The 25,273-nt window shown below is 38.0% G+C and overlaps 1 protein-coding gene across 5 annotated transcripts in view; it reads right to left on the reverse strand.

Annotated features, from left to right (window-relative positions):
* PLAG1 (PLAG1 zinc finger) overlaps positions 1–25,273 on the reverse strand; it is a 79,689-nt gene that overhangs the window by 15,514 nt on the left and 38,902 nt on the right. For 2 of the 5 annotated variants that reach the window (XM_045861440.1, XM_045861439.1), the window contains 2 exons: positions 24,724–25,082; positions 21,356–24,203 (listed from right to left, as the gene is read on the reverse strand). In XM_045861440.1, coding sequence (XP_045717396.1) covers positions 22,946–24,203; positions 24,724–24,965 — 1,500 coding nt within the window. In that variant the 5' untranslated portion in view covers positions 24,966–25,082 and the 3' untranslated portion in view covers positions 21,356–22,945. Of the gene's footprint in view, positions 1–9,421; positions 9,555–21,355; positions 24,204–24,723; positions 25,083–25,273 lie in introns of those variants that run through there. The other 3 variants (XM_045861442.1, XM_045861441.1, XR_006788201.1) reach the window with 2 other exon arrangements.

The raw sequence follows: 25,273 nt of genomic DNA on the forward strand, positions 1-25,273 counted from the left end.
AAGAGTCTTAGAAAATTATGCTCAAAGACATAAAAGTAAATATGCTCACTGAATGAACAAAGGGGAAATTTCAGCAGAGACAGAGATATTATGAAAAAGAGCCAAATGACAATTCTAGAACCTATAAATACAGTATTGAAATAAAACAATTCACTAGATGGTCATACAGAGTTATGAAAAATTCCAAATGCTAAACTATGCTTGTGAAATATTGAAGTTGTCAGGGTAGTGTGGTAGGAGATGTGTGGGTGGGGAGGTAAAAAGACCCTTCTGTGAGGAATAGGGAGGAGGGGGTGACTGGGGAAGAATTAATGTGCTGTGGGACTGTCTCCATGATATAAAATAGTTGTTACTAGGGCTGGAGTGGGTCTTGACTTCGCATAGGGAAGATTTCACAGTATGAGTCCAAGTGATTTTGAGAGTACATATATTGAAGCTGGGGACAGTGAAACAAATGAAGGACTTAGAGTAGAAGAAGCAATAAGAGGGAGTCTAGGCAGTGCTCTTCTTTGGCTCCCTAGGAATGTTACAGGAAAGGAGTGAGCCAAGGTGGGGCTCCTGTTACCTCACTGGAATGTCAGAGAAAGAGGGTCCCTAGATACAGGGTCAGGGAGGAAGCCCAGGATGGGCTGCTGCTGCCCGCTACTCCTCAAGTTGCAAGTATTGTGGGGACCCTTGGAATTTAGGAGGAAGTAAAAAGGTCATGCTTCAGAAGAGGCATGGCAGTGGGCAGTGCTCTAGAGCAAGCCTGCACTAGGCCTTTGTCTTGAGACTTTTTATCTTTCTTTTGGAGGCTAGAATCTTAGGAAAGGGTTTCAGTAGAATATTCATTAGCTTTCCAGGTGCATTCTTAAGACACTGATGAATCAAAATGAGCAAATAGGGAAGTCTGGGATTATTCTTTGGTTTGCCTTACTGTTTTACTTTCATCTTGGGTCTGTCTGGGTCTGTTTAGGTTTTTGTTACTTGTTCCCCTGACTTCATCCATCTTTGGGTTTAGCTGACACAATTGGCATTAACTGGGTTTCTGTCTTCTATCTCCCTGACCAGAGTGATTTGAGTTATATATTTTCTGGCTAAGGGGGAGAAGTATAAACCACTTGCTCTCAAGTGTCCTTGGTTAGGGAAAATAAGATCTTGCAATTCACTAGCTGGCCATAAGCTGTTTAAATAATTTGGTCTTGTTTAATTATCTTATCTCTGTTTGCCATTCCACCTGCCCAGGAATTTCCCTAGCTTCTTACTATCCTGCCTCAATTTTTGTCTACAAATGAAAAGAGAATTATGTGTGATTGATTCATAAAGCAGAGACAATAAGACAGTAATGATTAATCAGATGAAAACACACAAAGGAAATTTGAAGTTAACAAGGGGGAAAAGTGGAATTAATAACTATCCCAACAGACTCACAGTCTAAATATGAATGAACTAAATCAGCCCATTAAAAGACAGACTATTAGATTAAATAAAACATTAAAAGTCAACAGTAAGGTGTCATGCACACACAAAATCAAAGCAAGCAAAGAAAGATTGACAACATCACCAGCAAACTGTATGGTTTTTGATGTGTCAACTTGGTGAGGCTAGAGTAAAAGGATGAAAGGGAGGGCTGCCTACTGAAAGTTGCTTCCCAGGAGATAATGAGCATCATAAAAGAGCTACAACATGTGGGTCCTATCGCAACTTGAATGTGAACATCTACAGGAAATGGATGATTTCCTGGCAATTCCAACTACCAAAATTGATCCAAGAATGACTGGAGCACTTGAAGTGAGCAATTGCTCAAGTGAAGATGGGAAGGCCAACAGAAACTGACCAGAGGAATGGGTGCCTCAAGCAGCACCCACTCTTCACAGAGCAGCATTGAATCTGATAGTTAACACTATTCTTGAATGGGGGAAAGATGAGCCCCCATTCTCCTCCAGAGGCAGGATAGTAAGAAGCCAGGAACATTCCTTGGCAAGTGGGAAAGGGAAACTGAGATAGAGAGCTGATTCAAACTGGCCTCATCCAGCACCCTGATTCACTGGCCTCCTTCACCTTTGCACAACCACTCCCTTAAGCATTAAGCCCTCAAGGCTCTGATCAGCATCACATTATCTGAGGAATGAAGCCTTGGGTCTTTTGATCACAGACAGAGTTTTGGTCAACCTCTGCCTCAGCTGTGTTTCAGCTCCTGGTCCAGAAAAGCAGCAAAACCAGCTGTAGTGATGCTATGACTGACATCAGGACCAGATGCAATTACCAATGACCTCCTTCCCTAGTGCTGACCAATGAATAGAAACCATGACCCTGGCCCTATACTCTCATTTTGATGAACAAGCTTATTAAATGACATACCTGGAAAGCTGATGAATATTCTGTTGAGATCCTCCCCTGAGACTTTCCTAAAATTCCTGCCTTTACAAAACATAAAAAACCCTTAAGACAAAGGACTCAGTGTGCTCTCTCTCTTGCAGGGGTGTCCAACCTTTTGGCATCTCTGGGCCACACTGGAAAAGGAAATGTCTTGGCCCATACATTAAATACACAAACACTAATGGAAACTGATGAACCAAAAGAAGTTTTTGAGTAAATTTATGATCTTGTGTTGGGCTGCATTCATAGCCATCCTGGGCCGAGGGTTGGACACCTCTGCTCAAGCATGCCTGTGCCTTCCTTCTTCAGATGTGTATCTTTGCTTTCTTTATCCTAAGCTGTAGGGTCCTTCTTTTACCTCTGCAACTATTATTTCCCAAGTCTAAGCAGCATGCTTGGTTCACTTCTTCTGCCTTTGTGACTTTCTCTCTAAAAAGCTAAGGCAGATCTCTGAGCAGCCCATTCGAATCTTCTCTAGTGTACTTCTGTTTTGTATGCTGAACATAATCACTCTTGCATTAGAGGTCTTGACTCTGAATTCTTTCTTTGCTGAACTCAAGGACTGAGAGCCCACATCCTAGCCACATCCTAGGAACACTCCTACCAATCTTTCTGAAGTCAGAATAACTAGAATTTGAAAAGCTAATAAATTCAGTAAAAAGGAAAATATGTACCAATCAAAAGTTTAACACAATATTAGTAAATGGAATCCAGTAAAGTATGAGTGAGTAAGCAGGGATTATTCCAGAAATTCAAAAGTATTTCAATATAAGATGAAAATGTATCAGTAAACTAAAGGAGAAAACACTATGGACATAATACATTGAAAAGGCACTCCTTAGTTCTCAGTAAACTTATTAATTCTTAAATGGAATGAACATGACTGTGTGTTCTGCTTAGAGCGTTTCCCTCACAGGACAGGCATGATGCAGGTGCCACACTGATACTGCCCCTTAGTTGGGGTAGGTCCACTGTTGGCTGGGCGACTTTGTGTCCTCTTCCCACAGCGAAGAGCATGGCTAGGGAAGCTCACTGAATATGTCTAAGAAAGTTAATGCGGACAGGCTGTCCTAGGGGCCAGGTGGAGGGAAGTGTGAGCTCCCTGGTAGAGGAAGTAGACATGTGCCAGGAGCCTGCCATCAGGCACAGAGAAAACACATGAGGGGTCCCAGAAGGAGCTGTCCATCTGCACTCCTGTAAGGCCTGAAGTGCACCTCCAAGTCCTCAGATGCCTTATAGGGAGGATCTTGGAGACAGAGACTGGAAGGAGAAACTGGTGGGCAAGGAGAGACTGCCCTGCCGTGGTTCCATGGCCAAGCCCACCTGGCCATGTCTGAGCAGTTAGGCTGCATGGACTGCCTCTACTAGTTCTGGCTCTTCCTGATGATAACCCCCCTTATTTCTGTGCCTAGTGTTTACAGAATATAAGGTTATTATTTTAAGACTGGTTTTAGAGAAAGAGGAAGAGGGGGGAGAGAGAGGGAGAGAGAAACACTGATTTGTTGTTCCATTTATTTATGCATTCATTGGTGGCTTCTTATATGTGCCCTGACCAGGGATCAAACCTGCAACCTTTGTGCATGGTAACGGCGCTCTAACCAACTGAGCTACCTGACCAGAGCCTATAACATTCTTGAGGAATAGACTAGTTTGTAGGAGAAATGCCCTGAGTTCCCTCAAACTATCAGCAAATATCTTAAATATCAAGTCACTAAAGCCATTGTCATTAATACCAGAAATGAGAAAACAATGCACAGCACCATTATTTTTTTCTTTTTTAAATATATTTGACTATGCTATTACAGTTGTCCCATTTCCTCCCCTTCATTCCCCTCCATCCTGCACACCCCATCCCACCCACATTCTCCCCCTTCAGTTCATTCCATGTGTCAGAAGTTCTTTAGCTTCTACATTTCCCATACTATTCTTACCCTCCCACTGTCTATTTTCTATCTACCATCTATGCTACTTATTCTCTGTTACTTTTCCCCCTCTCTACCCCTCCCACTCCCCTGTTGCTATCCCTCCATGTGATTTGCATTTCTGTGGTTCTCTCCCTGTTCTAGTTGTTTGCTTAGTTTGTTTTTGTTGTAGGTGTGGTTGTTACTGTGAGTTTGCTGTCTTTTTACTGTTCATATTTTTTATCTTCTTTTTCTTAGATAAGTCCCTTTAACATTTCATATAATAAGGGCTTGGTAATGATGAACTCCTTTAACTTGACCTTATCTGAGAAGCACTTTATCTGCCCTTCCATTCTAAATGAAAGCTTTGCTGGATAGAGCAATCTGGAATGTAGGCCCTTGTGTTTTACGACTTGGAATACTTCTTGCCTGCCTCTTGTTGCCTGTAAGGCTTCTTTTGAGAAATCAGCTGACAGTCTGATGGGAACTCCTTTGTAGGTAACTCTCCTTTTCTCTTGCTGCTTCTAGGATTTTCTCCTTCATTTTTACCTTGGCTAATGTAATTATGATGTGCCTTGGTGTGTTCCTTTTTGGGTCCCACTTCTTTGGGACTCTCTGAGCTTCCTGGACTTCCTGGAAGTCTATTTCCTTTGCCAGATTGGGGAAGTTCTCCTTTACTGTTTGTTCAAAAAACTTTTCTACCTGTTGCTCCTTCTCTTCTCCTTCTGGTACCCCTATAATTCGGATGTTGGAACATTTAAAGATGTCCTGGAGGTGAAGAGATGTCCTAAGCCTCTCCTCATTTTTTTGAATTTTTCTTTCTTAATTCTTTTCTGATTGTATGTTTATTCTTCCTTCTGGTCTACTCCACTGATTTCAGACTCAGTTTCCTTTCCATCACTATTGGTTCCCTGTGCATTTTTCTTCATTTCACTTAGTGTAGCCTTCATCTTTTCATCTAATTTGTGACCAAATTCAGCCAATTTTGTGAGCATCCTGATCACCAGTGCTTTGAACTGTGCATCTGATAGGTTGGCTGTCTCTTGGTCGCTTAAAAGTATTGGCTCTGGGGCTTTGGTTTGTTCTTCCCTTTGAGCCATTTTTATTTTTTTGGTCTGGTCACACCTGTTACATGGTGAGGGGTGGAGGCTTAGGTGTTCACCAGGGTGTGGCAACCCAGTCACTGGCTTGTGATGATGTATGTGGGGGTGGGGTCAGAGAGGGAACAATGGCACTTGCTCCACTCTCTGCTGGATTTCAGTCCCCTCTGCAGCTTCCCACAGCAAATTGGGCCCTTCTGGTGCTGATTCCTGGGTGGGTTGGCTTGTGTACATTCTAGGACCCTGTGGGTCTCTCCAACGAACTTTTCTGTGAGGCTGGGAGTCTCTCCAGACACCTCCACACCCACAGGTGTTTTCAATCAGTGCTTTTAGGCTTTGTTCCCCAGCGCTGGGGCCCTGGGTTGCGAGGTCTGTCTTAATGCCCGTTTTCACCTGGTTTATATGTGCATGAATGTGTGACTGTGGACAGCCAGCTGCCTTGTGCGTCTCACTGGGTGTGTTCATTGCCTCCCCCCGCCTGTGCCCAGGGTCTGCCACTGGGGTCTGCTAGCCACTGCCTGTGCCCTGTGTACCCCGTCTGCTAGCCACCACTTTTTCCTGCTGCGACCCCTCTCTGCTGGCGGCTGACTCTGCCCCTCTTACCAGTCTGGATGAATGTTTGTCAGGACTTCCATACAGTTCAATTTTCTTTCTGTTCTGGTTGTTTTTTTTTGTTTCTAAAGTTTTATTGTCCTTAATTTTGGTTGTGCAAGGAAGCACAGTGTGTCCACTTATGCCTCCATCTTGGCCGGAAGTCCTATTTAATATTTTCTTGAAGATTTTAGTAAATGTAAGAACATGAAGTGACTGGCATAGACATTAGATATTACATAAAAGCATCTTTTTTGCTGATGATATGAATGGACATTTTGGTAAGCCCCAGAGAATAGAGGAAAAAATCAACCAGTAAGAATAATCAGACTTCCAGCCAAGATTATTCTTGGCGGCTGGCCAGCCGGGCAGTCCCACATTCGCTCAAAGATAAGCCAAGTGAGACTGGGGAGCAAGACAGACCTCGAAACCCAGGGTCCAAGCATGGGGAAATAAAGCCTCAAAACACCAATTAAAAAAACACCTGTGGGGGTTGAGGTGCTGGGAGAAACTCCCAGCCTCACAGGAGAGTTCATTAGAGAGACCCACAGGGTCCTAGAATGTACACAAGCCAACCCACCCAGGAATCAGCACCAGAAGGGCCCAATTTGCTTGGGGGAAGTGAAGGAGTGACTGAAATCCAGCAGAGAGTGGAGCAAGTGCCATTGTTCCCTCTCTGACTCTGCCCCACACACATGGTCACAACCTAGTGACTGGGTTGCCCCGCCCTGGTGAACACCTAAGCCTCCACCCTTCACTATGTAACAGGCGTGTCAAAACAAAAAAATGGCCAAAATGAAAGAACAGCTCAAAGCTCCAGAAAAAATACAACTAAGCCACAAAGATATAGCCAACCCATCAGATGCACAGTTCAAAGCACTGGTGATCAAGATGCTCACAGAATTGGTTGAATTTGGTCACAAATTAGATGAAAAAATGAAGGCTACACTAAGTGAAATAAGGAGAATGTACAAGGAACCAATAGTGATGGGAAGGAAACTGGGACTCAAATCAATGGAACGGACCAGAAGGAAGAAAGAAACATCCAATCAGAAAAGAAGAGACAAGAATTTAAAAAAATGAGAGGCTTAGGAATCCCCAGAACATCTTTAAATGTCCCAACATCCAAATTATAGGGGTACCAGAAGGAGAAAAGGAAGAGCAACAAGTGGAAAAGATATTGGAACAGATAATGAAGGAGAACTTTCCCAATCTGGCAAAGGAAATAGACTTCCAGGAAGTCCAGGAAGCTCAGAGAGACCCAAAGAAGTGGGACCCAAGGAAGCACACACCAGGGCACATCATAATTACATTAGCCAAAATTAAAGATAAGGGGAGAACCTTAAAAGCAGCAAGACAAAAGGAGACAGTTACCTACAAAGGAGTGCCCGCCCATAAGACTGTCAGCTGATTTCTCAAAAGAGACCTTGCAGGCAAGAAGGGGCAGGCAAAAGTATTCCAAGTCATGAAAGGCAAGGACCTACATCCAAGATTACTCTATCCAGCAAAGCTTTCATTTAGAATGGAAGGGCAGATAAGTGCTTCTCAGATAGGGTCAAGCTAAAGGATTTCATCATTACCAAGCCCTTGTTTTATGAAATGTTAAAGGGACTTATCTAAGAAAAAGAAGATAAAAATCATGTACAGTAAAATGACAGCAAACTCATAATTATTATCAACCACACCTAAAACTAAAACAAAAACAAACTAAGCAAACAACTAGAACAGGGAGAGGACCACAGAAATGGAGATCACATGGAGAGTTAGCAACAGGAGAGTTGGAGGGGTAGAGAGGGGGAAAAGTTACAGAGAATAAGTAGCATAGATGGTAGATAGAAAATAGACAGTGGGAGGGTAAGAATAGTATGGGAAATGTAGAAGCTAAAGAACTTATAAGTATGACACATGGAAATGAACTAAAGGGGGAGAATGTGGGTGGGATGGGGTGTGCAGGGTGGAGGGGAGTGAAGGAGGAAAATGGGACAACTGTAGTAGCATAATGAATGAAATACATTAAGAAAAAGAATAATTGTGCCACTGGTTAAGTAGATAGGAAATAAATGTTAAAATAAATAAACTGCATTCTTATGTTCTAACAAGAAAATCCTAGGTATGAAATGGGAAGATAAATTTTAAAACACATAGGAATTTCAATAATACATACTGAGGAGCAATACTTATAATCTGTAATATTAAAAGACATTAAACAAAATCTTAAAAAATGGAAAGGTCTTCCATGTTCTTGGATGCAATGATATATCTATATTATGTTACTTCTTTCAAAATTAACACCTAGGCCTGGATGATGTGGCTTGGTGGATTGAGTGCCATCCTATGAACTGAAGGGTTGCTGGTTCGATTCCAGGTTGGGGCACGTGCCTGGGTTGGGGGCCAGGACCCTGGTTGGGGGCATGTAAGAGACAGCCAATGGATGTTTCTCTCGCATATTGATGTCTCTCTTCCTCTCTTTCCTTTTCTCTAAAAAATAAGTAAATCATAAAAATAATCCTTAAAAACAAACAAAAAATAACACCTAAATATAATGTGATTTCCCATGATAATTGAATTAGGAAAAATAGAATTCTTTTCCATTATTCAATAAGGTAATCTTCAAGTTACATGGAACAAATGCAAAGAATAGCTGAGAAAACCATGAAAAAGAACACTGGAGGGGAGAGTTGCCATACTCATTAACACCTTCAAGTCATCTTAAGCAAATCAATACAGTATTTATGTGCTAATGGGTAAAGAGATCAGTGGAATAAACAGCCTAGATTTACATCCCAGGTCATACAAGAATTCAATATATGATGATTGTGGAATTTAATTGAAGATAGTCTGTAGTGTTATGCCAGCACAACCATCTACTTTTCCAGAAGACATTAAAATTTTACAGCATCTCACACTTAATGAAAAATAGACTGAAGTTTAAATATAAAAATTAAAACAATAAAAATCTTACGATGAAATCTGGGAAGAAATGGTGATACAAATAGTCCTCAATCCAGTGATACTATTCCTGACACTCTTTCCCATATAATAGAGACTGGAAATCTAGAGCCATAGAAGAAAATTTACTCATGTATGACTATATAAAATTTAAAACTTTAAAAATGGTATTTTTTGATACCAAAGGCATGAAAAAACCATGTCACCGCAAAAAGCTTATAATGCAGATGCCAAATAATTAATATCTCTATTATACAAAGAAAACTTATAGATTGGCTGAAAGCAACATCTAGTGAAAATGAGCAAAGGGTATATAAATAAGCAAGTCACAGACAAGGAAAAAAATGCAATTGGCCACAATATAAGTGAAAAAATGTTCAATTTTACTAGTAAGTCAGGGAAATACCAATTAAAGTCACAATTGAAATAGCTCTTTACCACCTGGCCAATGTGGCTCTGTTGGTTGGAGCGTCATCCCATAACCAAAAGGTTGTGCATTTGATTACTGGTCAGGACACATACCGAGGTTGTGGGTTTGATCGCTGGTCCAGGCGTGTGTGAGGCACACGTGATTCTCAGTCTGGCCATGTACAGGAGGCAACCAATTGATGTTTCTTTCTCACATTGATGTATTTCTCTCTCCCTTTTTCTCTCTCTAAAAAGGCAATGAAAAAAAATATCCTCGGGTGAGGATTAAAAAAAAAAAGAAAGAAAAGAAATAGCTCTTTACTCTCACCCCAGAGAGGGAAAACTCAAGAAAAATGTAATGCGTATTACTTACTGATTTGGGGAGGTGGGGGATAGCGTTTTTACATATTGCTGTAGGAATGTGAAGTGTTACAGAAAATGAACATTAAACATTCATGTAAAACAATCTGGCAACATCCCTTAAAATTAAAATTTCAAATACTCTTCAACCTAGTGACTCCACTTCTGAGAATCTGTCCCATAGACCAATTAATGACACATGATCATGGATGCTTCCTAAAGCATTGTTCACAGTGGTCAAGATCTGGAAACAAAAAGATTGCCCATCACTAGCATGCTTATTAAATATTTAAGCAAATACATTTAAATATGTTTGTAATCAATGATTAATGTTAATGCATTAGATACCATTAACACATTTTGATGAGTTTTATTAGTAATATTTGCTTGAAAAATTTTGTTTAGTACACTTTATAAATTATTTAGCTGGGAACTTGCACCAATAATAATATGCCTAGTTCTTATACCCCCCAAATCCCTTGGATATTTCTAGATCCTAATGATGAAGTGATAATAAGATAGTAATATCCATCTGGAAAATAAACTCAAATAAATAGCAACTTAGAGAATATATAAAAATGATCACCTTTACCAACAATTTTTAAAAAAGCAAACAAATGTAAATTGCTGTTACTATTTGGAAGGTAATCTGGCAATATTGATCATAATTTGAGGAATTGTGGAAAATCAAGAGTCTGCCATATCCTTTGAATTATCTTACTATCTTGGGGGAAGGATTTGATTTATTTGTGACTTAACACATTATCAATTTTTGTGTCTCATGAAAGTTTCAAATATACCTATTAAAACACTCACAGGTTCCTTCTTTCCATATGTGCCATGTGCTTTTAACCACACCTTCCTTTCCCACAGTGCCTCTGCTGCTGCCCCACACTCACACTGTATCAAGGTTGTTCCTGACACTCCCACGCTGGGTTTGGTCATTAGGTGTCTCTCTCAAAGTTACACTTACTTGTACCAACAGTTTGAGTCTGTAAGCCAGAATCCTATCAGGATCTTTGCTTGCAGTTGGGTGGACACAGGGAGGGAGGATAAGGGAAGAATGGAGTAGCTTCCTCTCCAGCTCTTTCCTGTTTTCATCATGAGTGCACTCTCTCGCTCCCACAGCATCTCCATTTCATCCATTCATACAGGGTCCTCCTCATGCTCTGAAGTGGCACTTGTGGGGGACAAGTGGAGACTGGGGTGTGGTTTGGTGGACAGAGAACTATCCATCATTGACACCCAATCCCATATACTGGGTGCAAACAAAGAAGTGTGGTTTCTTAGCAGGATTTAAAATATACTTTGGATCATTCTGACTAGGAGCAGGGAACCAACTGGCTTACTTTCACCCTTTGGGAACTCATTTCAACAGAATGTACCTGCCATGAGAATAGGAACTTTGTCTTGTTCAATACTGTATGCTCAGCACTTGGAATAATGCCTGATGCACAGCAGGTGCCCAACCAATGTTTGTAGAATGAAGGAAAAAAATGAATGGATCCTGTTTGTCAGGGAATCATACTCAGGCAGGGAGTGCTGAGTGAGACTTGCATCAAATTCTGTACCCCAAATCAGACTTGCTGTGCTTGATTCCAACCCTGCAGTGTATTTAATCTTGATGCCTGCATGTTAGTCATTTTTGCCTTCCATCTTCTTCCTAACAGAGATATTTGGAGGTCTTCCCAGGTTTCTTTATAAGTTGATTTTCTCTAGTATTGTTTTTCCCCTAAATTTTTCCCCAAACTAGATTTTCCAAATTTCATTTCATATCACCTTGTTATATGGCTCCTGGTCCAAGTCTCCAGTGTTATTTTACTCATTTCATGGATGATTATGTGTGATCAGAACTTGATTTGTAAGCTTTAACCACTTTTATGATTACCATATACCCATGGAGTACATCTACATTATATTAGATTTATCTCTTTCAAATACTTAGTCACTAGCAAATGATCAATACTTCAATTCAGATTTAACCATGAGTTATTAGCATTATTGTTCACCACTTCCTTATTTACCTTCTGCTTTCTTGAGATGTCCATATTGATTCCATTTTTGCCTCTCTGGGTTTATTTTTTTTTGTAATTTTTTAAAAATAAAAAAGTACAACTTACTTTCTGCATCCTTACATGCCAGACTTCCTATTTTGCTTGAACTTGTTTGACAACTTGATTGGATATGGCTCCATGACTTCTCACTCAGCAAGTGTTTCAGGTGTGCCTGGGCTCAGTTCTCACTGATTCTCTTTCAAATTGTAGGCATTTTTGTTTTTCATTTATCCTCATTATTCCTGCAAATTTTCTCAACCAAGATTGTGGCTTACCCAAATTCTGCTCATATTTCTAAGTTACTGTTTTATGTATTTTGCTCAAGGTTGTTCCTGACACACCCTGGGTTTGGTCCTGTTTAGTGTCCCTCTCAAAGTTATACTTACTTGCACCAACAGTTTGAATCTGTAAGCCTGCTTAATCAAATTCTCCTCATATTTCTGAGTTATCATTTTATGTATTTTGCTCCTGGGACGTGTGAGAGAAATATAGATTAGTTGCCTCTCCCACTGCCCCAACTGGGGACCTGGCCCACAACCCAGACACGTGCCCTGACCCTGAATCAAACCAGCCACCTTTCAGTTCACAGACTGGTGCTCAATCCACTGAGTCACACCAGCCAGGGCTATTTTCATTGTCTTGATGCAAAGGACATTTTTTTGGTAATCTTGTCTGGCAAGTACTGAACCACCTTTGAGCTCAGGGAAAACTGTTATTTTGGAAGTACTGTCTTGCCATCTCTCAACCCCCTATTTTCTTCTCCCTTCTGGATGCCTGGATATTGGAAATCCTAAAACTGTAGTGGTAAATCCTGGAGTCAAATGACCTGGTATAAATCCCATAATTTCTACCAAGTTACAAACTCTGAGCCTTAGTTTCTTCATCTGTATAATGACAAGGGAGGCAGACATAGAATTTTCATTCTCTTCCTAGATTTGTAATGTTAAAGCATGAGACTTTTAAAAAACTTCTGAGTGTAGGCTTGCATATTAGATTATGCCACTCCCTTCAAATAGGGCTGGTTCCACTGGGAAAGCTTTAGACACCTGAAAGCAGAAAGAGCTTAAGACCTGGGCCCTGGTTTTAGCGCTGTGCCCCCGGACAGCAAGCAGCCTTGGTGCCCTACATTCATTTGTAAAAGTGGAGGGGTAACTTCAAAGGTCTCTTTTAATTGTAAAGTTTGTTTTTTATAAAAGGACAAGTTGATTTTCACTGTCTCTGCAGAATAAGCAAAAACTTTCCCTTCAGTGGCTTTTTAAAAAATCCTCACCCAAGGATGTGTTCATTGATTTTAGAGAGAGGGGAGGGGAGGGGGAGAGAGAAACACACACACATTAATGTGAGAGAGAAACACTGTTCAGTTGCCTCCTGTATGTGCCCCAACTGGGGATTGAACCTGCAGTCTTCTGGTGTATGGGACAATGCTCCAAACAACTTAGCCACCCAGTCAGGCTTCATTGGCTTTTTATTCACTGATCTAATTGCTAAGGAGAAAAGGAAAATTTAAATATGATTTAAGAAAATTTCAAAATGATTTCTGTTATGAGAAGTTATCATAGTATTTGATTAAATAAAATCTTAAGAACCCTATCTAATGATGCCTGTATCTAAATAGTCACACAACTTGTAGAAATATTAGACAGAGCTAAAGACCCTATGGTAAGAGCTCCTGAAGCACCAAGTTACAAGAATTAGAATTCTCAAAAGTTTCTCCAGTTTCGGTCAATTGTAGTGAAAGCACTTTGTTATATAAAACAAATAAAGTCCAAATGCTAAAGTTATTATTTAAAAAATTTTCTAGAGTCAGATTTTGAAAGAGTATTTCCTTTTTAAAATGTATTCTAAATATTAAGATGGTGGAGAAAGATAAGAGCTATCATTGCCCTTTGGTCAACAAATAGGTTTTGATTATCTGCCACATGCAGGGAACTATGTGGACAAATGCTTACAAGAGTTAATATGTATAATATATAATATCTATATCAATACATTAATATATAATATGTCCCTGAAATATATTAACTTATCTCAATATATAATTATATAATAATCTATATCCTTGAAATACATAATACACCATATAATGAATATATAATATACACCATATAATGAATATATAATATGGATTTCCCTAAAAAGATCTAATAAGCTATAATAAGTGTTCACAGGCAAAATAAGTTACCTTTCAGGGAGTGAGACCAGAGAAGAGCTATCACTACAAAAGGGCTGGAGGATGGGTAAAATTTTGGTTTGTGGAATTCATGGGCAGGAATAGAGAAAGAAAGCATTTAGGATGGAGAATAAGACAACTGAAGACCAAGTGATGGATAAGCACAAGGTACAGTGACTTCATATGAACATGATAAAGGAAAAGGAAATGGTTTGGCAGATAGTTATTGACTAGTACTAACTTGAAGCCCTCAGTAAAGGTACTACTTAGGGAATAAATACTGAAATGTTACATGAAAGAATTTATGACCAAAAATACAACAGTAGTTGTATTTTTAGTAGTACAGTTTATTACAACAAAAGATAGCTTAGAAGTGAGGGGATGTGCTGAACTCTTCTGCCTGAAGTCTTTAAACAAAATGGTCCTCAAGACACTTAGAAGGGTGTACACTAATCATCATTCATTCTCAGGTGGGAAAAGCTGACATACCTTAAAATCTTGAATGGGGCATGGCTTAGGCTATTAACCTACTTATACAATGAACATTCCTAGGGCATGAAAATCTGGTTACAGAAGCTGTCTTAGAATTGTCATCAGGTGTGTATGAATACTAATAACAAATTAGTTATGTACTTCTAGAAATACAGCAGTTTATCAACATTTTTCCAATGGGATTACCAACTGCATTGACAACACTCTGAAAGGGGGGGGCCCTAGGAAAATGATTAAAATTTTAAAATTACAAATAGAATAAACCAAAAGTTAACCCTTTCCAAAAAAAAGCTAATTCATGAAACAGAAAACTTTCACAGTATGTGAGGAATCATCACCCTTCTGACCCTCAACCCCTCAGAGTCCCTGGGCCTTTGCTGAAGTATAGCTGTACATGGACTATATGCCTGTTTTCCAAAAAGATTCAATTTACATGTCTCCACTTGTGCATTTATGAAAGACACTGGATTATATTTCAAGTATGCCTCTACTGTGTAAAGCAAGATTATCTTGTTCACATTTCTTTTTAAAAGAAAACTTGTTCATTAGAAGAGAAAACCCAATTCCATCTGCAATAATGGCAGCCAGATGGTATAGAAAAGGAGATTGTGAGAACTCCTTTACGGATACAATCTCCATTAGATGCTGTGATCTTTTTCCCTTTCTTCTCGAAAGCACTCAGCACCTTGGAATTTATGTTCTCTGTCATAAGTGTATCAGAGGGAAAAATATTTCCACTCCCTTCAGGGTGAAACCAGCAGTTCTAAAGAATGACAGTTGAAACTAGCTGTATTATAAGTCAGGGTTATTCAGAGAAACCACACCAATGGAATGTGTACATAGAGAGTGGGGCAAAAGCAGGCTTACAGTTGTTAAGTACATGGAAGTTTATTCTTGTATTATTACTTATTATTTTCCATATGAACTGTAAACCTACTGTCCTACCCTGTATATAGAGAGATTTAAGAAATTGGTTCCCATGATCATGGTGGTTGACAAGTCCAAAATCTGCAGGACAGGCCAGCAAACACCCAGGGTACAGTCATCGTTGCAGCTTAAGCCCAAAGGCAGTCTGGAAGCAGAAGTCCCTCTTGCTTGGGAGAACTCAATCTTTTCTCTTAAGGTCTTCTTCACCTGATTGGATGAGGCCCACACACACTATGGAGGGTAATCTCTTTAAAGTCAACTGATTGTAAATATTAATTACATCTAAAAACCATCTTCACAGCAATATGCAGACTGGTGTTTGAGTAGACAAGACACCTAGTCTGAGTACCATGGCCTGGCCAAGTTGACACACAAAATTTTAACCATTACACTAGCCAAGAGTCAAACATCTTCAGAGTAGAAAGATTTATTATTGACCTGTGTTGAATAAAATGGAGGTGAAGTCAAGATACTCTGGGTTTTGTTTTAGTTTTAGGCTAAAATTGCCAATATTTCACCATTTTGATCTACAAAAAGAGTAATCCAGTATGGCTCAATGTAACATTGAGACTTGTCTGTAGTTGCATTGATGCTGCCATCTTTACTAGGAGGCTTGATCAGGAAACAACCTTTGATAAAGCTGGTTTCTTTGGAACAGCACTAAGACTTAGCACAAAGTGGTGCGTTTGCTTAAGAAATATTTGCTAAGACAAATACCATATAATCTCACCTATAAGTGGAACCTAATCAACAAAACAAACAAGTGAGCAAAACAGAACCAGAAACATGGAAATAAACAACTGACAGAGACCAGAGGGGAGAGGGGGAGGGAATAACAGGGAAAGAAGGGGAAGGGTCAAGTGTAACATGTATGAAGGACCCATGGACAAAGATGGTGGGGCAGGGTGTGGAGGATTGAACCTGGGATGTAGGGATGGGTAGGGCAGGGGAGTAATGGTGGGAAAATGGGGACAACTGTAACTTAATCACAGGAAATATTGAAAGTTGGGCCCTGGCTGGTGTGGCTCAGTGGATGGAGTGCCAGACTATAAACCAAATGGTCTCTGGTTCGATTCCCAGTCAGGGCACATGCCTGGGTTGAAAGCCAGATCCCCAGTATGGGGCATTCAAGAGACAACCACACACTGATGTTTCTCTCCCTCTCTCCTTCCCTTCCCCCTCTCTCTAAAAATAAATAAATATTTTTTAAAAATTGAAAAGTGGGAGAAAAAAAGGGAAATGTTTGCTAAACAAGTGTTTAAGGAAAAGTTATAGCAAAGCTCAAGCTGTCTGTAGCCAGACTGAACTTCCTCTTCCTCTTAATGGTAAACCACTAACATTGGTACGAACTTTCCATTCTTGACAATAACATGAATGAAAAGTCTTTCAGCCCCACTGGGTCTATGGTGCAATAAGCAAACCGCATTTCTAATTACTCTTCTGTAATGTAGGTAATGCCTTAAGTGAATTAATCCCATATTTTTTCACAGTATGTCAGTCATTGACATATTTCATATGCACAAATTTAAATAAAAATGTATTGTGTTAATGCTAAGAATTAACAAAGAAATACTTCTAGATTTGCTGGAATTAAGCACATCAAGAGAGGAACCGCCAACATTAGAATTATTGTTCATTTTCTTTACCTCTCAGGAAGCTGGAGAGCCTTAAAACAGGAAGACATAAAGGAGGAATTTTCCCTATCATTCTGAAAATGGTGCTATGAGATACATAAAAAAATTATTCCTATGATTGTTCCTGGATAGATTAATTGAATTTGCAGAATTAATATCTTCTTGAAGCTCCATTACTGTTAAATTTAGGAGTTTTAGATGAAGTATGTGTGTGTTTGTTGTTTTGGTCTACATGAATCGTCAAGGGAGGGTTTTCAGCAAAATTTTAGACAAACAGTTCAGGAGAACTTCTAAAAGGACAATTTAGAGTACTGACAGAGACAGTAAGTGTTAAAGGAATGCTTAGTGCCAATTTTATCTCACACGAACAAGAAACAGTATCAATTTATACTTTCTGATAGCCCTTTTGGGTTCCTTTTTGAATTCTCAACTGGATTAAAGTTTTGATGCATCATGTTTTGAGTTTTTTTATTTACAATTTCTATCCTTCCTTTAAACGTACAAAAGTTTTTAGAAAAACAAAAACAAAAAAGAAGCCCCAGAATTTTACATTTCATTTCAATAACTAACTGTTGTTTTAGAGGCAGCTATTAGAAACTTGTATAATACTTATCAAATGAGAAAATATTGAAAATTCAAAGTGAAGAAGAAAAACATTATACCAAATAGAAATTTATCATCTATTAAAATTTCAGGAAGATCTACATTATCTAAAGCCATTCTGTAATTTTATTCATATATTTTGTGGAGTTCACATATCTTTTTCTTACAGCAAACATAACACTGTAGGCCACAAGAAGCTGCAGTACTATTGTTTAATTAGCAGCAAATTTATATTTTATATCTGGTCAACTGGACAAATAAATAGCCTGCTTCTTTGGATGTGGATGTTTAAAATGTAGTATCACTGCAGCTTCATAATGTGACTGCTATTTTACAGAGCTTATACACACACAAAAAGTATGATCTTTGTCTATATTTTATACAAATACAACAGTAGTTTGTGGATACATTTTAAGTACATGATATACATGATAAGCCACTTGAATTCCCAATATCACAGAATAGCGATTTTAAATGTAATAAAAATATACAAAATTCAGCCTGGAATGCAGATTTTTTTCTTTTCTGTTTTGACTCAAAACTTTATCATTAAGTAGAAAATTTTTAGAATTCTAGTCCAAACACTTTTTCATTAGCTTAAAGTACAATTTCAGCAGTCCAGCTTACGTTCAGGCACGATGCAATCCATTTCCTAATGGATTCCCAGTTTTTGTTAAATTCAAAGGGCTGTTAGTAACATACAGCACATTCTTCACTCTACACTATATTATAACGCACACTTTTCTTTTTGAGTTACAGTCACCTTGTAGACAAAAGCTGGGTTTGTTCTGGTAACATTTGCATGTCCAAGATTTCCTTTTGCGAGTGCACATGAATACATTGCGGTGGGTGGTGTAAAAGTTTGTTAATGACAAATTAAGTCAGTATAAAAATATATTGTACACCTTTACACCTAATGAAGTTCTTTATTCCTATGGATAAAAAAATTCGAGTGAATGAGACAGAGACGTTTGTAGCACCATGAAGAGTTGTATCCCAAGTTACATTAGCAGCATGATCCAACATAAAACTGAAGGAGTGTTTCTGAGAAGATAAACATTCATTCTTGTTCATCTGTACCACTGAAGCTTATATAATGAAGTGTTTTATACATTAGCAATAGTTCTGTGATTTCTAGAGCTAGATAACTTTATCAAAAGACACTGCCTTCCATCCTCAGAGGGTTGATAATGTTGAAGGAGGGGATAAGGGTGATCTAAGCGTGCCTTTTGGTTGGCAGTAGCATCTTGTTTTATATGATCAAAAAGGAGTTCTTAAAGGTGTTTAGCACAAGACTACACAATAACACTCATGTGAATCTATGTAATCGTACAAACTATCTGTGTTGTCAATGTGACTGCTGACACTGAGAAAAATAAGACAAAGTCAACTTAGCCACTCATTTGTCAGAGATAACCATTTGCCATTACTAATGAAGAATACTCAATGTTTAAAAGATCTCCTCCAATGCTACATGGATCTCAATAGGCTAGAAGCAACTTGGGTGAACTGGTATTTTTAAATTTACATACTAGGAAGACAGTGTGTTTTGAGACACGTAAACCTTGTAAAAAATAAACCATTGTAAAACCTTATGAAAAGACACACACTGATTCTGTGCAATATAGCAAATTGATAAGAAACACTGTAAAAATGTACCTGTTTAAAATATCGTCTACCATTTTTGAACACAAAGCATTATATATCAAAGGCCTACATATATATAATCTAATGGCACTTGAAACAAATCATAATAAGTCTTAAAATAAAAGGCATAACCTATAAGTTTCTGTAAAGGTTTAGATTGTTTGAAAGTGCTATATCTTGTAATATATGTAGTATAGAGGTTGACCAAGCTCTATTTTTTAAAAAAAATATTGGCCTATATATGTGTATTGCTTACTAGATAAATGATCCTGAAAATATGTACTCTTTAACATTCAATATTAGCTTAATAAAGCAGTCAGCTCTGGCTCACGTTTCAGTCAGTATATGGTTTTTAAAAACCGCTACTGTCCAAATTAACACAATGTATCACTATATTCCACAAATGACTAAAAATAATAAAGCACAAGCAACAAATAGGCAAAAATAGATAGTTTGGAAGAAACACTAAATGAAATTTAACAGTTGCACAAAGAGTGGTGCATGATCAGCCAGGACAATTGAAGTTTTAAAAAACTGAACTTGGTGATAGGATTTAAAAATGCAAATTTTAAGTGACCAAAAACTAAATACAAAGATGATACTTGCATATAGAAGTGGTATTAATTGCTTACTGTGCCAAGATCCTTCCACAGTCATGTTTCCGTGTCTGGTGACCGAATTTATGTACACGCGCAGAAGTTCAAACTGAATGAGGTTCAATATCTTGTCTGAGGTCCAAATTCTAAACTGAAATATTTTTACTTAATGATAATGCCTTTAAATATATTTTAATTTTTATTATTAGTAGTATTTTTACCAAGCAAAGGCACTAGAAATTTTAAGGATGATGATTCTGGCCACTGGAGAACAAAAACAGCATTGGCAGTAATTATTTTTAATCATATCCAGTTGACCTAAAAACAGATGTCAAATTTTTTCTAGGAAATAAAAGGAGCCAATTCTGTTATATACTTGTTAAAACCATTGTGAAATGAAAACAAATGAGTCTGCCTCATCTTTAACAGAAATTCTCTCCAAAAAGTTTTAGTGACCACTACAGTCAATTTAAAAAACAAATTAGCTCAATTCCCTCTCACTTGGATATGTTATTTTAAGTCGGTGGGCCAGCAACAGGCAAAGTGATCTATGTATGAAAATCAAGACTCTACAATTTTAACACTGGTGCCCTGAAAGATGTGCCTCGATGTATCTGAATTCCATGCAGGGTGAGAATTAGGATAAAAAATATATACATATATGGTGCCATTCTCCATTTCTAAAATGTTTTATTTAATAAATCCTGGTACTCCCTTTTTTATTAGCAGTGAAATACAGCCCTAGTAAGGCTGACTCAGTTCATTAATTTGACTTCTCCTTTTGCACATTTTTTATAAGTAGTGTTTCTAGCCTTGCATTTGTGATTTCTATTTAAAAATAGGTTTTCTATTTATTTGTGCTCTGTCACCAAATTTCTTTTTTCCATTTTTAAAAATGGTCATTAAAGCAATATTGAACACTAATCATTCAACTAATGATTTCGGTAAGCAATCTGTTTCATAGAAACTAAAGGAAGCAGTAATAAAGCAGAGCTAAAAGCCTACTTTCAGAGCAATATTCTCCTAATCAAAAGCTTAGGAGCAGTTTGAAATTTTTAAATGTATTTCCTTATTAACATATATAATTTTAATGCCTTTGGAACACTTTTATAAAATGTAATTTTTAATAATAAAATTTAAATATAAGTATAAAAACTACTGCTCCTAGGATTAAAAAAAATAGGAGCATGATAAAATATCAGGAGCCAAAGTTCCTTAAGAGAGCAACTTTGATTCTATGAAGTGCGATATATGTGTGTGTGGGTATAGATATAATATATAGAGTGAAACCCCCATTTACATTATTACAATTTACATTCCTCCACAAATTATACTACTTCCAAATATTTTAAATAATGCATTATATTCAGTAATCTGCACTCATTTTTTAGAAATTCTTGGTAAACATTGCAATCTGCAGTAATAATTGGCCCTATAAAAGGGGAAAAAAGCTTCCATATAGGGCTGAGTGCTCAACAATTTTTTCTTTTTCTTTTTAAAGAGATACATACTCTTCTATAGTCCCCTCACCCCCGCCCCCCCCCCCACCCCTATGCCTGCCCCAACAGAGAGGCTCCCAAATAAGGTGTTAACAAGTGCTTAATAGGTATGGTTTTTTAGTTTGATGTCCCTACTGATAATTAGAAAAATATGGTAATTTGACATTTCACAAGATTATGGTGAGTGTCTAATATGAGGAAAACCCACAACTACTTTATTCAGTGAACAGAATATTCTTGATTATTTTCATATTTAGATAGTGATTGTTTTACTTTAATTTTTCTCCCTCTAAAAATTCAACTTACTGATTTGCAACATTCCCCGCATTTCCCAGAGACAAGTAAAAGTGGGTTTTACTGTATATATTTTTAGTTGCTTAAATCTTTGTGGTTATTCCTCAAATAGTTTTCTACTGCATTTCACTTTAAATTCTCCATTTGAAAATAGCAAGGAAAGACAAATTAACACTGAATGAGAAAGATATTAAGGGGCTAAACTGTTGTTTTCTGCTATTGGCTCTTATGGGAAAGAAAATGTTATCAAATTTAGCTACAAGTGACATAAGCAACAGGCTTTACTTTACTTCTCTATAGTCTAGTTTCCAACTCTGGCAACAAGGGGCATGACCCCTAGATAAGTCCCCAGACTGAAAGGTATGCTTCATATCTTCCAGTTCAGGATGTTTAATAAACCATCTAAGATGAGAGAGTTCATTCTGGGGTGGATACACCTAACACCTGTTTTCCACGATGGCTCTAGATTCTGGACCATAGTTGGTCCAGAGCTTTTGGACTAACAATAAAAATAAAATTGCTGGCTGCATTTGACCCACCCTTTGGCCTTGAAAGGTGGAAAATATTAGAGAGAGCTACCTATGAACTGACTCTGAAGTATTATTAAATGCAAAGAAAGCAAGTTAAAAAGTTTGAAATGTGGCAAAATATCCTGTGTACTAATTTAAGGCCAACTATTGAGTAACATGAAATACCATACCATATCAACTTACTAGGAGTCTCTTTTTGCCATAAATACTGGTGCTTTGTGTTTAGGTTTTGTTTTCCTTGTATGTGCACAACAGAGACAGGAACTATTTGAGCCAGACAACAGCAAGTCTTCAAAATATACTGACCTGAAGTTACTGTACATCTAAGAAGCATCTGTTATCTCCCCACAATGGACTCTTAATTCACTTGAAATATATGATTATGAATCCACTTAGAGGCTAGTAAAAATTTAAAAATCTCTTGGGTTATTCATATTCACATTTTAGAAAATTTACATTATATTGCAATTTTTTAAATGAGCCAAATGTCAAAAGGTAGAGCCATTAGTAATGGAAAGAGTAAAAAGTCTAAGATCAAAAAGTAATTCAAATGTGGGATTTGTAAGACGTTACTAATAATAATGGCTTTCCTATATGAAAAATAATCTTAAAATATGACAATTGGCAGTGAATTAGGACAAAATACTCAGGTAAACATAACTGAACACAAATGGTTCCAAAGCTAGTTTCTATTTTATACTGGCTTAATGAATACTGGTACTATATAAAAGCAGAAACTTTTATACTATCTAAAAGTAGGCACTAAAATAAAAAGAGTCATCTAAGGCAGGGCTACACATAAATTTCTATAATAAATCCATGTCCTGGAATCCTACTGAAAAGCTTGATGGAAACGTGGGAGGGTGGTGCTTGTGCTTAAACTACTGGTGAAAGCTGCTGACAGTGAGTGAAGAGACCCAAGACTTATAGTGTTTGCAGGATCCTGAAGATCCTGTGTCTGTGAGGGGAGCTGAGACATAGAAGAATGTGCTTCTTCTTGGGAATAGCTCATTCCAAGGCTCCCCACTGATATAGGATTATAGGGAGGACCATTTAATGGTATGAAATTAAACAACTGAGAAAAATCCAATGCTGGTGTGTTTAGAGGGTCACTGATAGAAATAGAGCTTTTGGACAGGGAGAGGTCCCCTGCACCATCATCAAGCGACCCCATCTGAGAATCTAACCCTAGTTTAGATGACGACGCTTGAGAATCCTGGGATGAAGAGGGCACGCCCCCTTGTAGCTCCATCAGATAACTCTCAATTTCTCCCTTTAATGGCTGTTCTTTTTCAGGAATGGAAATTGCATATGAGGTAGAACTGAATGGGTATTTGAAGGAAAGGTGGTGAGAAGGATGAACAGCATCCATGTCTATTGGGCACGTCATTCCCAAAGGTAAAGTTGTGATCATTTGGTGGGCAGATCCGGAGCTCTGCATGGACTGAAATGGAGTGTTATAGAGGTTTAACTGCAAAGTGTTTGTGAATGGCTTTGACAACAGTTCACTGGAAGGTAAGGACATCACTGGAAGGAGCTCATCTTTTATAGGCACAGAAACATTACAGGTAAATGGATCCAGAAAATCCACTGGTTCTGTTTTGACCTTTAGAAGTTCTTGATTGTGACTCTTCTTCATATGTCGAGTCAGGTGATCCTTTCGGCCAAATCTCTGTGCACAGTACTGACAGAGGAAGTCCTTTCTTCCAGTGTGCACCACCATGTGTCTACGGACGTCTTTCCGGGTGTAGAACCGGCGGTCACAATGCTCGCACTGGTGCTTTTTCTCTTTAATCCCACCAGATGACTTGCCTGCATGAGATTTAAGGTGCTCCAGCAGCACTCCTGTGCTTTCAAAAGTCTGCAAACAGACCTTGCAAGTGAGGTCACCACTTGTTGCAGCATGCAAGGCCAAGTGACGTTTGAACCCAAGCTTGGTGTTGTAATTCTTGCCACACTCTTCACACTTAAATGTCTCTTTGTTAGGGTCATGTGTATGTAGGTGATTCTTCAGGTGATCTTTTCGGTGAAACATTTTCTCACAATAATTACACTTGTGAGTTTTCTCAGGAGAATGAGTAGCCATGTGCCTTTAAACATAGACATATTCTGTAAGTATCATGACAAAAATGGCATGTATTCACTTTTCAAATGGAAGCTAAACTACTATGCTAAAACAGAATTTCCCTACTAATGGACACTTTTAAATTTAATCTATACTACAAGGATAGTTAATATACCTAAATACTGTAGAACTTGAGTCATTTAAGTTGCCACTTGAATTTTCACTGGCTGGTTTTCAGCTATTATTACAAAATCAAATGAGCAAGACTGAATATACTCACGTAAATGTCCATACCTTTTCTTGTAATTTCTTTGTACAAATGGAAATTCTACTCTCATTAAACATTTCATTTTTAAAAATCCAAAGACACTAACACATAAAAATATGTGATTTAGAATACTAAAACTAGCCAATGTCTAATCTACTTAACATTTCCTTTCTGCAAATCAGCTAAAAAATGTGTATACAAATATATACGCTTACAATGGCTTCACACAGCCAACATCATAGCAAATATAATCTGAAAGACAAATAGAGTTTAATACCTTTGTAATTTGTACTTAGAAACAAAGGCTTTGGTGCAGTCTTGTTGTATGCACTTGTAGGGCCTCTCTCCTGTGTGAGAGTAGGAGTGAACCTTTAATTTCTCAATACTGTTAAAGGCCTTGTCACACAGTTGGCAAGGAAAGTTTTTTCTTGGTTTGGTTTCACCACGCTTACGTTTCCCTGAAGGGACTTTCTGGGTATCTCTTACTTCTGACAAATCACCAGGAATGACAGTGGCCATCGCAGCCTAAACCAGGCCTTCTTGTTGGACACTTGGGAACTGCCCAACTCCACTAAATGATTTAGCTTTAGGTGGCTTCTCAAGTTTCATGTGGTCGTAAAAGAAAGCAAAAAGGGACTGGAAAAAAAAATAAGAAACAACTAGTTTGTAACTAAATTTAATTTTTAAAAATTTTATTTGCTATGTGATGCTTTTGAATTAAAAAGAAACCATAAAATGGATTCAGCTGGTCTAATGTAATATCTGTAGGTTTCTTTATATTTGTCAAAATACATATTAATGCATTGCTCAGAATGAACAGTTCACAC

The sequence above is a fragment of the Phyllostomus hastatus genome, unplaced genomic scaffold, assembly GCF_019186645.2.
Source record: "Phyllostomus hastatus isolate PE091 unplaced genomic scaffold, TTU_PhHast_1.1 phas_scaffold_21, whole genome shotgun sequence".
NCBI classification, from domain to species: Eukaryota; Metazoa; Chordata; class Mammalia; order Chiroptera; family Phyllostomidae; genus Phyllostomus; species Phyllostomus hastatus.